General features: G+C 47.3%; 2 protein-coding genes and 1 non-coding gene across 4 annotated transcripts in view; 2 read left to right on the forward strand and 1 right to left on the reverse strand.

The window, feature by feature from the left end:
- Kfase (kynurenine formamidase) overlaps positions 1-16,529 on the forward strand; it is a 114,440-nt gene that overhangs the window by 90,907 nt on the left and 7,004 nt on the right. Inside the window, exon 1 of one of the 2 annotated variants that reach the window (XM_078183217.1) lies at positions 10,490-10,612. The exons of the other annotated variant lie outside the window; for it this stretch is intronic. The gene's annotated coding sequence lies outside the window, so the exon portion shown is untranslated. Of the gene's footprint in view, positions 1-10,489; positions 10,613-16,529 lie in introns of those variants that run through there. 2 annotated transcript variants of the gene reach the window in all.
- Inx2 (innexin 2) lies at positions 4,576-10,196 on the reverse strand. The gene is made up of 2 exons (XM_078182942.1): positions 9,661-10,196; positions 4,576-9,561 (listed from the first exon to the last, which is right to left on the reverse strand). The coding sequence occupies exon 2, from the start codon at positions 9,384-9,386 to the stop codon at positions 8,310-8,312; it is 1,077 nt and encodes a 358-aa protein (XP_078039068.1). The 5' UTR covers positions 9,387-9,561; positions 9,661-10,196; the 3' UTR covers positions 4,576-8,309.
- On the forward strand, positions 12,754-12,826 carry Trnar-acg (transfer RNA arginine (anticodon ACG)). Its single transcript has one exon. It is a non-coding gene; the product is annotated as a tRNA-Arg (tRNA).

A 16,529-nucleotide genomic window follows, 5' to 3' on the forward strand; every position in this document is an offset into this window, starting at 1 on the left:
ACGGGAGAGTCGGACATTTCTTTATTTATAGACCTTGGACATATTTAGAAGCTGCGTTGAAATGCGTATTCAAGGATAACCAGCGGTTATTAACTAGCTTTTAAAACTTGAAAAACGACGGACCGAGAAAAAGATGCGCGCCGACGCTGGACGCTGGACGCTGGACGCGTGCGGGCATCGTCTAAACGACATCAGAAAAACCTAGGTCCAGTGAGCATCGTTCCATTTTGCAATCTCGGTAGCGAGCACTAGCGAGGTTCCGCGGGAACTTTCTGCCACTTGGCAACCAAATGTACCGCGCGTTGCAAGTGCAACGATCGCTACTTGACCAGCGATAACGATGCTAGCTGCTCGGGAATAAACGAGCCTCGCACAAAGCGTCCAGAAGAAATTGATACCAGCATAGATGTATAATTCGAACGGGTTCTACGACGCGCCTCGCCGTTTCACAAGTTTACGATTATTATTCTTGCTTGCACGATAGAGAAACTTTATTGTCACCGTCGTATCGTCGCCGGATTACATAGATTACGAATCCACGCGTTTAAGAAACCTCCAACGCTATCCAAACCACGATCATATAAAGACATCGATCGAATAAGATGACTTTATTACGTTGCTTTCGACGAATGCGTTTCAAATGATGTTGAGAACGTCGCGCGGTAATTGATTACGGTTGATAAAATCTGTACAACTCGCTGGCATAGACGAGCATCGAGAGAGCGTTGCATAGAAATGCCTGCTAATATGTATGTAGTTCGATGAGACACTTTGGTCTCTCGCGATACCGTCCGTCGCGATTATTCGCGAGAGAAAGGATCGATCTCCGTGGCAAGAATAATTTCGTGCGACGAGGACACGTGGGTGTTCACGTTCATCTATGATCTATGATCTATACGCGATCATCGTATCTGGCACACCGGCGCACTTTGACGTGGCGCGAGGCGAGACGAGGCGAGGCGAGGCGAGGCGAGGCGAGGCGAGGCGACGCGACGCGCTAGTTACGAAACAATCCTTCGACGATCTATATCACCCCGATGATTTCACTTAATCGCATCGATACCAACATAAATACGATGATTAACTTAATCGACGATTACTCTCCGACAACAGCTTTGTTCTACTCGAAAGTACCTCCGTTAGATATAGACTTTATCGAACGGACGAGGCACTATCGTTCAGTGATTTTATTCGTTGCAAAACCAGATTGTATACCGAGAATCGGGATATGGTGAAACGACTTTCCGTGAAAATTCACCCGAATCCGAAGCACGCGCCTCAATTTTTCGAAAATTATTGCAAAAAGGGCTGCACATGCCGGAATCGATCCTCGGGGAACAGATATTCGGACAACGATATTTCTACCGGGTAGAATGAGAGATTACGGAGTAACGGAAAGAATCTGGGGACTCGGTACAATTTAGTATATTCGGTATGGCAGCGAAAGTAGGGAAGGCACGAAGCTCGAGGCGCGCGAGGAGACAAGAAGACAAACAGGTACGAAACCAAGGTGGAAAAGGAGTAAGGTCACGAAGAAAGAAGAAACGGTGATCAAGAAGGACAGGAACAAAGGAGAAAGAGGGGATAGAATGTCGAAGGCAGGACTTTGACCGGCCGTTGCCCCTGATGCGGTTGCCTCCGGCCTGCGAACCAAACGGATCCTCCAAAGAAAACTCTGTCCTCTGGCCTCCTCCGTTCGCCTACGCGCGCGTATCGTGCGCGTACGCCGAGAGGTACGCGCGCGGGCCGGGTTTCATCATGCTCGGGTACGCGCGCCGGTACCTGCCTGTCTATTTACGGTTTACCGAGGAGAACCGAGGTAGAATCGCCTAGACCGTAGACTCTAGACTCTAGACGAATCGTTCGCTCGTCGAGCTCTTTTATAGCGCGAGAAACCAGTTCCTCGAATGGGATGTAAGCTGCGTTTCTCTTTTCTTTTCTTTTCTTTTCTTTTCTTTTTTCCGCTACGTGGATCGAAGGATGGCGTGTACGGTGCTGCGCGATCGTCCGATTCGTCGCTACAACGTCGGTCTCTCCTCCGATCGTCCCTCGGCTTCCAAACAAAACTCGACTATTTGGGAGCCGGAGGAGGCGGTGGTACGATCGATCGTTCGAACATCGCGGCTCGTTTTTATAGCCGCCGAGTGTCAACAACCATAAAAACGAACCGCGAGAGACTCGAATATCCCCGTATTCCCACGTTTTCGTTTCCAAGCCGATCGACGAGTCGAAAGAATTCGATGCGACGCGTTCTGCCGCATCGGCCGTGTCGACGCTGCGCGATCTTCCACGTGGAATGCGGAAAGTCCGCGCGCATCGTCCTCGGCCCTGCGTTTTGCATCGCGGAAAGAGAAGTTGAAAACGCGAGCGGATGGAACCGGGGCCGTGCGTGGAACCGTTATCAGCGTCTCGAATCCGACCGTAAATTCCTAAATTCCTCCAAAAGAGCCAAACCCCGAACGCCCCGCGGCCACCCCACTCCCCTCCCCTCTCCTCTCTGGATCGCCGGGTTCGTTTACCTGGAACGCGCGACGACGCGACGGTTCGGGTCCTCCGAAGCTAACCGAGGCGCTCTTTACGCAACCGCGATAGTTACGTGCCAACGATTAAACCGCGAATCCCCGAACGTCGTAAACCGTGTAATTTAAAAGAGCAATTCTCGGCCAAGTGGTTGGTTCAAAGTTAAGACGAGATATATAAATTGTCGCGTCGCTGCTATAGTTTCAAATGCTTATTTCCGAATCGTGACAGTCGCAGACGAAGATACGTGTATCGGGCGAAACGTGATAAATCGTTCCACAATAACCGTAAAGATAACTACAAAAAAATTGCGTTATTGAATTCTGCAGAGATACGGCCAAACATCGACGCTTTACCCTCGTTTCGCGACGATTCAACATCTAGACGGTCCCGATCGGGGTGGAAACTGGTCATCATTTTCATTTTATCCCGAAGCGATCTTTTTACAAAGGAACGTATCGCCGAGACGTCGAACGTTTTCACTCGAACAATCTTTTGAAAAATAATGCTCGCGCAAAATAGTAGACCTTTAATTTGTAGAGATACGAAGAAAGTTAATAGTCTATACGTCGTCGATGTGTCAAGTTGCTCGTTCTACGATGGTTCGATCGTTCTCCGATACATAATTAGGTTTCCAAAAAGGATAGACCCCTAAGGTATAAAAGCGATCTACTGCTGCTACTACGTCGGTCCGCGAAGAATTTAGTAGCGAAAACAAAGTAGGAAAAGGTTCGAAAAATGAAGCAGATTCGCTCAACTTTGGACAGGTGTGTTACGAGGCCGGAGCGTGGCCAGCGACGCGCGAACATTGCGTATATGTGTACCTAGTTTCTAGGCAATTAATTGGCCGCGCTCGATTCGGATAACTCCCGAGGAAGATAATGCTGGGATTTCACGACGCATCGGCTCTGCAGCTGCACGGTCGGGTTACTAATCAGCAAAATGAGAATAATTTTGTTCGCGTCCCCCAATGCAGCGCGGTTCGAGGGATCTGAAATTGGTTGGACCTCGAATATCCTCGAACGAGCGTCGAGGTGCGTTTTACTGATCGTTAATCTCTAATCGGAGCACGCATGCACGCGCAAAGTGCAAAGAGCCCCTGCGGCCGCGCGGTCGTTAGGCTATTTAATAAATTCCATCGATGTAGTACGGTGGTGTGCTACTCGGCATCCCGCTATCGCAGGGTCATCGGTTTAAAGTTGAGCGAAAGGTCGAGACTAAGCGGAAATTGAATTTAGCCGGGCGCGGATACCGAGAATTTTTCTCGCAGAATCGATCTATTTGGGTGCGCGAGACGCGGCGTCTCGCAGTACATATGCAGCAGGCAAGAGCAGCGGCACACCGCGCTGCAAGCAGACGACGCTGACGACATTTGACCCATTGCTAATTTCTAACCGGGAAATGTAACAAGCGCTGCTTACAGGACAGACTTGTATCGTGTAGAGATTGCAACGGTACGCTCGAACGCGAGCTGCGTTTCAATGTCGCGCAACAGCTCGAATCGCGCATCCACGGTTCATTTACAAACGATAAACTAAATCACAACTAAACGATAGAACGTTGCATTGACCGACCGTCGCAACTTTTAGGCTCGGTTATTGAAGCGTCGGTCAATCACGCTTCCGATCAAACGAAAAATGGAAGAAACTGTTGAAAGAATTAAAAACGCTCTAAGCCAGGAGGATGAACGCGGATGCAGCCTCTGCGCTGCACTCGACGCACGGATTAAGAGCGATCCGGTATCGGTTGAACGAGATTAATTGCATAAATCCTTTTCGAACGCTGCTATCGAGGTTCGCGAAAATCGTACGAGAGCTTCAGCGAACGCAATCGCGTGTTTCAAAACGGAATCGCATGTCGCGCGACGCGATGCGACGCTCCTACGTATGTACCTGTTTATAAATTAGCAAAATTATTGGACGAACCACACCCTTCGAACACGAAGGGCGTCATAAATATTATTCTCGTAAGATTCTGGAACTTTTTGGCAAATGCGCGAAAGCAGCCCAGTAAAATAAGGGATCTGGATCTGAAAAAAATGGTTGGAACGATAAATTACTCGCTGACATTTATTTGTTCAATTTAACAATAGAACATTCGTACGAAAATATATAGGATACTCGGGCAGTATTCGTCGGTTCGACTCATATACACGTAACTTGGAAATTTCGTTCGCGTCGGTAAATCGCAGGGACCACCCTGTGTTCCCTTATTCGCAAGGAATAGCTACGAGTATCAACGAGTAAAGAACAATACTATTACTAGAGCAGGAATAACGCACAGATTTTCATTACTAACCGATTATCACTCGTTCGTCCAGCAATTCTCATCTAGCTGGGTCGTTTATAGAACTACATATACATAAACGTACACACATATATATCAATATAAATAACTACGTAAAGTGGAGCATGAAAATAGGAAAAACTAAGTAACATTGGTGTTTTCAACCGTGTAAAAAAGACGTTCAAAGGGAAATCAATCTGATCGTAAAAGCGAACAATCGGGCAACAAAAAAGACAAATTTGCCCAGCTTCCCTTTGTTTCAAACGATCTTTTCGTACGTGTTTGTAATAAATGGAGGCACTTGGGTATTTCGATTCATGTGCCCCTTGCTAATACGTGCTATGCATATATTTCATACATATATAAATACATATGTATGTACATGTATGATTCTATAAAAGTTTATTATATGTATATATATATATATAAATGGTATCGCATCTAGAGGCGCGAGGAAGCACGTACGTCCTGGCGCGTGCAGGGTATGAGTTCGTATGTATATTAAAACCATTATGTTGCTCCTAATCAGCTTGGAAATTCGTTTAGCCGTTGGACCGAAGCACTGACGGTACGCTATCACTATCTACGAATATCGATTTCGTAGTCCACTTCATTGGTCGCAAGGTACACTCGCAAAAATAGGCACTTTTCTCCATCGATTGCAATTTCTCATTCCGTCTCTCTCCAAGTCTCTTTCGCATCATTCGTCTCAAACGGACGGATTTACCGCCTCGTAGCTTTGAGAATACGCACTCGTACGCGACGGTCGCTACTAGTTTTTTTTTCCCCCGATCTTCTTACGATACGATCGTCTATCGCACGATGGAATAAAGATGTAACAATTAAATAGAGATATCGACCACGATTACCGACAGCTAAGAAATAAGAATGAACGTAAAGAGAGGATTTAGAAGGATAAGGAGAAGAAGAAGAAAGAGATCGCGAGAGGGGCGAGGAGGAACGTTTCGGTGCGGGGTTTTGTGGCAAGGGAACGAAAGTATAACAATTATGCAAGCGGTGTTCGCGAACGATCGAGAAGGGAAACGAAACTCGGAAAAAATCAGGAATGAAACGACGAAAGAAATAATATACGACAAGATCGTTCGGAGAAGGTGCTGAAATTCTTTCTCTTCGCGTGAACGATTTTAAAAGAAATAGAAGCATCACGATGATATGGAGTGTTTGCGATTACACTTGGCAGTCTTACTTTGAGCGTGGATTTCTCGCGAATCGTCGCAGATACTGTTCGTATCTGCTGTCAGACTGCGGATGTTACGAAGTTTATTGGAATTTGTTCAATGTTCGTCGTACCTGGAATGTATCTATTAGGTGTCTAGAGGCAAAATCTCTATAGAAGAACCGGGAACAAACGGAATTTCCATGAACATCTGCAGTCTACTTATTGCTAGGCGTTTTATTGTCTTCTTAATAGTCGCTACGCGGACTCTCGTCGAATTACATTGCTCGCATCGATCGGCCAAAATTGCCGCAAATTTTTCGGTGTACGGGAGACTTTGTCCCGTCCACTGATCCGTCTTTCACTTTTTTACTTTCCATTTGCGCGATATCGTGCAGTTCAACAAAAACGCGTCAAGAGAATTTAGTACTCTAAAAAACTAATTGCCTGCGTGTCTTTAACTGTTTTTCTCTCACTCATTCACTCGTTCGTTTCTCTCTCTCTCTCTCTCTCTCTCATTCTCATTTAATTCTTACTATATGTCTGTGTCTATGAATGTATGTATATATATTTATTTATATATAATAATAATAATAATAATAAATTTATATTTTCTATTTAATGAGACTGTCTACAATATACAGATGTAATTCCTACGTCTACGATATGAGATGTAACTGGTAAGACAGTGAAATTACGATTCTGGGAGAACGACGAAGTTTAGAGAATAGGGAATGTTGACGGGTCATCGTTACACGATCGGAGATGCTGTAGCGACAAAAGCTACGCTTCTACGTAAGACACATGGAGCAATTTTCCCAACGAGCAAGCCTGTCCGCGTCGAAGCACCGGCTTTCTTTCGGTAGCGTTTTACATTTGCTGTACAAGAGCAAGGAAATAATTCGTTCTAGGCCGCGTCCGAACAAACTTGTCGTTTCCTCCCCTATGGCATACGCGAGATTGGCAGTGTGGGAATTACCGAAATTACGAACGGAACTAACGAACAACGACATCTCCGCGCGAACAAGAATCTATTCTGGAAAAAAAGGGACCCGTGCATAGAGGCGGAAACGGCCGAAAAGGTTTCTCTTTGTTCTTCGGTGGATGCACACGGCTCGCCCGGCAGAGTAATACGTAAAAAGGTTCGCGCGTTCGGCGGAGAGTACAAACAAACAAAAAAGAAAAGAAAAAAAAAGAAAAGGAGAGAACCAACGTCGTCCGTCGTCCTCCATTTTATCACATAATCAGAGTCTACGAAGACCTCCGAAATATCAGTTCGGAGGAATTTAATACTAAGTTCTTCCACGATAGTCTCCTCGCGATTGCTGCCCGATGCTTCCAGAAACGTATCGGGAGATATCAACCGGTGGAGGTGGATCGTTTTCCGTCTCGTTTCCCTTATCTCTTCCACTCGTTATTCTAGGATTGGAACAATTACGAACGGCATACGACACGACGGAAACGAGAACGGCGTCGTCGGCCTTCGGTGCCGGCCGTGTTATCTCCGAACACGAATCATCTCGAATCAACGCTTCGCGCGTCCGCGCCGAATTTCCTATACGCCAACGAGAAGAAGCGAGCGGGTCCCGTTTCTTAACGCATCGACTGCTGCGAGATTGACAACGGATACGGATCGAGCGCACGACATCGACGACAATTTCGGAGAATTTTCGTGAAATAAACGCGCCGCCACCACCACCACCACCACCACCACCACCACCTTTAGGTGGACGGGGATCGCGCGCGTTTTTGCAGTCAACGAGTTAACGAACGACGGAACAAAATTAGATACGCGAGAAGGTATATCTATGGATAAGGTAAACTTCGAAGCGAGAGAAAGACCGGGGGTGGGGGGACGGTGGCCGCAATCTTCTCAAACCCGCGTCCTTCTTACCTATCGACCGAAACGCGCGCCCCCATCTCGGGACGGCGAGACACGACGAAAAAGAAAAAAAAAAGCGAACAAAAAATTAAAGATAAAGAAAAACCAAAGCAAACGAGAGAATTTACAATCTGTTCTAGCTGGACGCGTGTCTACGAGTCCGTCGAAGCGTATGCCTCGCGAACGATCGAAGGACCGTCGTCGACAACGTAAACACGAGAAAACGAGAGTAAATTTGCTCGTTACAGAAAGACGACAATGGAATGGTCGAGCGGCGCGGCACGGTAAGGCGAGGCGAGGCGAGGCGAGGCAAGGCGAGACAAAGAAACCGCCCGGCTCCCGCTCTCGCTCGCGGTTCGATGAATTCTAGGGGTTAGGTAAAGGCTCGGAGCAAACAAGCGGAAGAAAAAGAGACGAAGAAGAAGAGTCGGCGGTGTACTGCTACTAGACCAACTCCTTGCCCTGCAGCTTGATAGCGAGATCGGCGACCAACTGTTGATAGACCAACGGGTCTATGTTCTTGCCGAGCTGATAGAGGACGAACCAGTCGCCGATCTGGCACTTCTCCGCGATCGTCTCGATCTGTTCCGAGGGCGACAGGCGCGATCGAGCCCTCAACAGCACCAGCCGAATCTTCGGGCCCGCTACCACCGCGGCGCGGTAGGCCAGCGTCAGGCCGCTCAAGATCGAGAGAATGATGAACCAGAACCAGAGGAACACGTAGATCTTCTCGTTGACGATGTTCAACGGCAGCACGCATAGGCCGTCGAACTTTTGCACGGTGCCGGACGCACCATATTTATGGAAGGTGCATTTGGTGACCTTTGGGAATACCCGGGACATCGGATCGATCCTCTCCTCCGGCTCCATTTCCGTGAACTTGACCACGTCCGAACCGTAGGTCGTAAACTCTCCGTCGAGGAAGAAGTCCATGAAGTAGATTTGGCCGACCACGTTGACAAAGTTGAGCATCTCGCACAGGAAGAACCGGAACGCGTAAAAGTTCTGCGTGTGCATGTTGCCCGCCAAATAGTCGACCAGCAACTTCCTTCTCTCGGCCTTGCAGTCTTCGGTCATCACCGGGCAGTTCAAGTCCAACACCAGCATCTTGATTCTACCGCCCTCCCAAGTCTTCCACAGGTAACGCGGTACGTAAAACAGTATCGCCTGGAAGAACAGCGTGAAGCACACCCACTGATAATACTTGTGGTACTTGATCTCGTCCTCGCCCTCGACGTGAGCCGCGACGCCGGGCTGCACCAGATCCTTGCCGATGGTGCCGACTCGATCGGGGATCGTGAACGTCGAGTAGATCCAGCAGTAGGTGTCCATCACGTGAAGCGGTATCTCGTCCACGATACAGTCTATAGGATCGCCTATGTACTGTCTGGAGGTGACCAGGAGCGAAAACGCGATTAGTATGATCACGGTGGCTTTGTAGTGCAGCCTGAACACATTGTTGTCGATGCAAACGGCGTCGAGCTTCAACAGCCCCTTCACCGAGCCGAATACGTCGAACATCTTGGATCGTTATCGATTCGATTCGAAACTGGAAGAATAACGTTAGAGAGTGGATGATATTCCCACGATCGTAGTTGGGGTCGTCGTCCAGAAAACCGCAGGGTGTCGGATCAAGGTTGTATCCGCGACGCGACGCCGCGCGTCAAGACGCGTCTTCTCGAGCTCCGTGCACGCACTAAAACAAAACAGGTAACGTTCAGACCGATGTGCTCGGAACGGTGGAGCCTCGGACGGCTAAACCTTGTTTCCCCCTTTTTTTTCCCCTCTGGTTCACCTTTCACAAATATGCGCCTCCGCCGCCAGAAAACCTCGTTGGAAATTCCGGCGAAACACGTGCGTCCCGTACCGATCGTTCCACGATCACTGCGCGCGTGAGCACCGCTCTACCGAGAGCAGCAAAGCGTCAACGAGAGCGGTTCTGTCGTAATGGCTGCGTTCAGAAACGCTGTACGACACGAGCACGCGAGGACATGCCGTTCCACGAGCCACTCGCCACTCGTCCCTTTTCCACGCCTCTCGTTCTAGTCCGTTTGGCCGTCGCTCCTTCTCTCCCTTTCTCGCTCGCACTCTCTCTCTCTCTCTCTCTCTCTCTCTTTCTTTCTCTCTCCCTGTCGACCAACACGGAACTCTGCGTCTCGCTCTACGACCACTCGTACACGGCTTGCCCGAGAACGGAGAACGGAGAAACTATTCGTTTGCTTCTGCTTGTGCTTCTACTGCTGCTGCACACACCGAGCATCTATCCCCACTTACCGACCCGAGAAAACTCGTCCTCTCGCTCTCGCGTCCCTCTACCAAAGACCTAACCCCACTTTTCGTCACCGGCAACGGCAACGGCAACGACAGGCGGCAGCGGCAACGGCAACGGCAACGGATCGCTGGCAACTCGGTCCGCTGCTCCTCGTCGATGCTCGGCAACCGTCGGTTCAGGTTCATCCGTTCGGTTCGGTACGCATGCGCGCTTAGTGCCCGACCGAAAGATCCTCGATCCTCTCGCAAACAATCTTACAATTTCATGTTACGTGATTTTCGACAAAAAATCCGGCGAATAGGTATGTACGCGTCCCGACTTATTCCGAATTTCAGCTTCTCCCGATCTTTTGGTCCGACCGTTTACAGGGTTTCGGATCGTTTCGAGATATTTAACCTATCCATCCGGCGAATCGTTCCCATTCGAACACGATCGTTTGTTGGTGACGACGACAGGACAACGACTTTTACGACTGGTAACTATAGTTTACGCTTTCGCTAGTCTACGTAAACCGTTCGAACGGACTGTCATCTTGCATCGTTTAACCTGTCATGGCCGAGTACCGGAATTCATTTTTCGTTGTACGAACAAACGGTCATCACCGTGATCAGAGGAATGCTCTTCTGTCGCGTTTATTGCATTCTAAACAGAAATCGCGTTACTCTCGATTTCCGCTGTGCTGTTTATTCCATCTGAAACTCGGTTGAATTTCTTATGAAATTAATAATCGAACGAGAAAACTCGTAGCCCAATCGTTGAATTAACCCGAACGTCGCAACCGGAAAATGAGACAATAATTTGACGAGTATCGGAATGAAGTATTTAGGTTGTACGAAACGAAGCCCAATATCGTCGAGTCAACAGGTTTCGTGTTAGAAATGCCGAGCTATACGTATCGGTTTCAGGTTTGAAATTCAACACCGTTCTAGGTCGACATCACGGTGAGCAGCAATCGACGCTGATAAATAATTGCTGCCTCCTATCGATCTTAATTATTATCGTCGTTCCGTTGGTTAGTACGGTCGAAACCTTAACCAAAGTTTAAACTTTTCAACGATTCTTGCGCGATCCCCACGAATTTAGAAACCCGACGCGTCCGCGAGTGTTGGATTACCGGGGCCAAGTATTATTACGGGTATCACGACGAGGCGCGACGCGACGCGACGCGACGCATCTGCCACGCTAGATGGATCATCGCGAGCAAGCATCGTCATCCGAATCCGAGTCCGAGGAGGAGCCCGTCTCCGTCTCTCCGTATCCTTAACACGCTCTCGTTATTGATAGACAGTTATCTGACGTTGCATTCTAATTAAAACGATCAGTACCTTCAATTTCGTCCGGACCGCGCGAACACCCATTCGCAAACCGGATTTCATTCGAAATGAAAACAAGAAATAACTGTATCTCTATAACTGAACAGCATTGTCCATTAATGGATTATTTATGTAGAAAATGATTTGGAGAAATCAGATTGATCTTTTTATCTTGCAATTAGATTATCGTAATAATCTCCGAGAATAAATGACGCGTTATTCAGAATAATATTTCAGATATCGTCGTTTCAAATTGTCTAAATCTGTCGGTGATGGAACATCACCACCGTTCGTTTAAATGGAATCACCTATTTCTCAAAAGTATGTAACGTGAGAAGATAAGGCTTCTATCACCTATCCTTCGCTCATTTATCAGGAAGTTGATTGGATCCTCGATGATACGTTCTCGTCGCTTACGATCGATAACACCGACTTGCGCGTCTTTGGATTTCTGTGAGCGAACTTTCTAACAAAAAGATTTTTTTTAGACAGTCGCGTTATCTTATCCGTCTCGCGTTATGCCATTTTTCTTCCAAATGCCAGAGGTCGTTCAAGTCTTTACGTTTCCTTTGCAAGCCAGTCCAACTCGAACGTGAATTATTTAACTTTGAGAAGATGATTCACCTTTTGATCGAACAAACTAGATAAATGTAAATTCAAACATATTTTCAAACAATTTGAGAACGTATATCCATTGGGGTGTACAGAGAAACGATCTCGAGTCGTCGGTAGTTTTCCCGAAAAATAAAAATCGCTTAGTTCGATCGTTTTTTAGATTTAAAATCGTTGTCAATTTGACCGCTAGTTTGTCGTAATCGTTTCCAAAGTCCTATTTATGTCGCTATTAAGCGATTAGTTGAACGAAATGCAGCAAATGTAAAAATACGAAATTTTTCTTCCGTCAGTGTCCGAAAATTTCATTTCGTTTCGAAGATGGAGACTCGGCGAAATCTGTTTACAGCAATGAGTCACAGGTATTGAGTCATTCTATCCCATGAACGATAATGTAGTTTTAAGCCGAAGGTTTGATTCGTTAATTGCGAATCCATTACAGCGAATCATTGTGTAAGAAAAATTGGTATAATTAGTCGATACTTATCGTCGTTGGTCGGACGATGCTAACAAGGTTGAGTAGATTAACAAATCGTTTTCCGCTACCGTAAAGCACAGATTATTTGTTCTCATCGGGACAACTCCGAACGAGTTTTAAGCATTATCGAACACAAATTGTAAAACCATGAACGATGCGAACGTTCCTTATTGGCCCACTTCATAGAAACTTAGGAAATATTACTCCAAGTTTGGTCCTGTGGCGCAACGGATAACGCGTCTGACTACGGATCAGAAGATTCCAGGTTCGAATCCTGGCAGGATCGTAAACAATTTTTTTCGACCAATTTCTAATTCGTTGAACAATGTCGATATCTGCTAATCACGCTCTTTTTAAAGCAATCCCCCCCCCCCCCCCTCTCTCTCTCTCCCTCTCCCTCTCTCTGCATTCGAAAAATTGTTGCCCCAGTACCACCAAGGTTCGATTTTTTAAATTTGTCACACAGAAGAATCGTTCGATTCGAGGTTAGATAACATTTGGAATTATTTGGAAGTATCGGTGCAATCGTCGCACCGCGCATTGATAAAAAACTAGAAAATCGGGGATTAAAAGTTAGAAATTGGCGAGATCAACGTGTCGCGTTGCATCTCTGAAAATGTACGGACGTCGCTGAGTTTCGTAATTAACGAAATTTGTTTGGTGGAATAGAGAATGGTAAAGCGGAATGCGTTTAATGGCCTCGAAGACACGGCACGGTTCTAATTAACACTAATCGGTTCGAGTAAATGCGAGCAATTGCGCAATGCTGGAGTTTAAACGCATTTTCGATCAAACTCGAGGAGACATTTGATTTTTCACTCGGAATACATACTATTTATAATACGATACGCTTGGCTAGTTTATGCACGATCGATCGAACGATTGATTATCGATATACATAGTTGGTTTCGGTGCTCCGTACACCGAGTTTCAAAAACATCGTTAAATAATCGACTAAAGAAGTCGCGGTACCACATTACTCTTGTTACCACTCGATTAGCAAACGTTTTTAATTTACTTTAATTTGCTCTATCACGTCGGATAAGATAACTCGAACGCTAAAGACGCGAGATAAGCTGCGATCCAATGCCGTTGCTCTGTTCCGCCGTAGCGAAGAAGATGTTTTGCTACCAGTAGCATATTCTTTTTCCCCATAATACTCGTAACAAAGGAATACTCTACCAACGATAATCGAATTGATCAGTAGCAACCTAAGATGACCTAATAGTCGTTAGTCAATCGACGTTGATTCGCCGCCGATTGCTCCATCTTTCCATTAGATATCTATGACAGCCGCATTATCCTACAGAATAATCGTTGACGGTGAAACTACCGAGTTCTAAACTCGACCAATTTATAGTATTTCGTATGGAGGATACCATCCTATGTGTCACATTGCTATTCCAATTGCTACTTGGAACAGGTGCTAACACGCGTGGCGAGAAAGCGCGAATCGATGTAAAAACGAAAGACGGCCAAGATAAGAGCGAAACCTCTACGAAACAATCGTTGCAATCGCATGCATGACTATCGATTTCGATGCGTTCGAGTGTTCGATTTGTCGGTATCTAGCCACAATCGGATGTGCGCCTATCTGCTATCGTTCGTGGCATTTCCCGCGCCAAAGTTATTGCGAAGCAGACTAGTCCCCGACTAACGCTGTCGCTTACTCACGTTTCTCCCGAGAAACGTATTCACAGTATCGGTATGCATACCTTTAGGGACTGTTCACACTGTTCAAAGGCAAGACTGAACAGGTAGGTGGAAACAGGTTCGACAGCCAGGGTATTTCGTCCAACGAAAATAGTAAGACCGTATCTCCCCCGAGGTGCGCGCGCGTGTGCACGCGTCCGTGTGCTGTGCCCCGGCCCGATCCAGTCCGGCGGCGGCGCATCGGACCCGAAGAACCGATAGAAAAATCCTCGCACGAGTCGGCTCTGGTCTTTGCTCGCTCCTGCTTTCAGCTCGATGGAAATCTAATCGAATGTGTACAATATACTATATTCGTCGATCGAATAACGTCGATACGTGACAAATCGAAAGTATCGATAAATTCGAAATACGTATGTACATACCCGGGAAGGATCGAGACGCGTATGTATATTATTAATAGGCAGCGCGCACACGGGTTTCGGCAGCACTTTCTCCAGTCCAGCCGAGCGGCCGAAGGACCAAGTTTAAGCACGGTTTCGAGCGGGTCGGGAAAGGAATGCGAATACTCGTGGGAATATCTCCGGCGACTCGATGGTAACGCGTTTCACGCCTACCATGCAGAGATGACTATAGAAAATCGCCGTGGATACGCGGGGGAATGATTGCGCTATTAATAGCGTCGATATTCGAGCGCGATCCTGAATTTCGCCGAGGGCAGTACGCGCATAAAAGGATACCTATTTAATGTCCGTGGAAACTAATTGGAGGCGAGCGTAGTCGGTGGGTCAAATAAATTAACCCAGTATGCGCTCGGAAACCAGTTGCGAGATGCGTAAACTGAGAAGGACCATCGAGGCGACCGGTGAAGGAGATGCTGGACCGCAGGAAACTCGACGAAATCGGCAAAATCTGGTCCCCCGATACCGATACCAGTACCGATCCCGATCCCGATCCCGATACCGATCCCGATAGCGATACCGATACCGATACCGATACCGATACCGATACCGACGCTGTCGGTTATCGAGCTCCGTTGCGGTTTCATCGCCGGTATAATTGAGTCTTTACACGTCCAACCGGAAACCATGCTGGAAACGGGCTGGCCGATCATCCGTTAACCCTCGGCCCTCGGCCCTCGGACCTCGGTCCTCGAATGCCAATGGCCGGCCGTTATTTGACCCGAGTTTCCAAGCCGTTTCTACCCACACGCCGATTTCTACGAAAAATTCTGCTTGCGATTCTACGCCGAGCTAGATTCGATGCTGCGTCTTGCAATAATAGTTACTCGTTTTTCTCTTTGCACCGTAAAAGATTAAAGATGTTGTTATTCTCCTAATCGAGATAGGCGTTTGTAACTTCTCGAACGAGACCTACTGTGTAGGTGTAGATTCGTCGATGCATCAACGTTCGACCTCTCGAAGGCTTGAGGCGACCAAACGAAAGTAGGTACAATGTAGTCTTGTTAGTTGCTTCGCCAGCCGAAAAATTGCCCGTTCTACAAGCAATACGTTTATTTAAATATCTGCACATAGGGAAACGGCAAACATAATCACATTTTATTTCTGACTACAAATTGATATTTGGAGCGATCGTATATTATAAAATTAAGAATACAAAAATTCGGGTTCGGATCGAACTAGAATTAACTGCGGAAGTATGATACTAATTTCCCTTCGAATCGCTCTCGACTCTGTCGAAAAGTATCTTGTTTGAATCGACGCGGCGCGAGGCAACGGATTTTTGACTGGAAAAGGTTCCTCTTACCTCTTACCTCTTACCTTACCTGTGGTCTGCGGGCTCGAGTAGGCGTCGCGTCGCGTCGCATCGCGTCGACGTGGCACGATACTCGATACATCAGCTGCTACGGGGCCCTACCTGTGACTTTTCTCCGTGTAGAGTGCAGAGAGATGGAGAGGGAGAGGGAGAGGGAGAGAGAGAGAGAGAGAGAGAGAGAGAGAGAGAGAGAGAGAGAGAGAGAGAGAGAGTGGCGAGCGTTACGGAAGAGTGGGGCCAAAAGGAGGGGACCGGTTTTTCTGGTTTTCAATCTCTTCGACCCTTGTAGCCTATTCTCGCTACGTTCTTCGTGAACGTGCGATGGCCTGTGTATATTTTCAACAGATATATTTCATCTTTTGCTCCTCGCTCGGGACTCGACTTCGCCTCGGTCGACTTTATTTCGATCGACGTAGAAAAATGTCCTTCGACTCTTTGTGCTTCAACGCCACGGTCGTTTTCCGAGATTCCCGACCCCGTTAAACCCTCGCCGCGCCATTTTCTTCGTTGTTCACAGAACGAGCTTACTCGTCGGAACGCGAAAACTTGCCGTGTCTCCGCGA

This window comes from Augochlora pura, chromosome 6 (genome assembly GCF_028453695.1).
Source record: "Augochlora pura isolate Apur16 chromosome 6, APUR_v2.2.1, whole genome shotgun sequence".
Classification (NCBI taxonomy): Eukaryota; Metazoa; Arthropoda; class Insecta; order Hymenoptera; family Halictidae; genus Augochlora; species Augochlora pura.

Coding starts and splice junctions, on each gene's coding strand:
- Inx2 (XM_078182942.1), bottom strand. CDS start 9,386: ATGTTCGACGTATTCGGCTCGGTGAAGGGGCTGTTGAAGCTCGACGCC.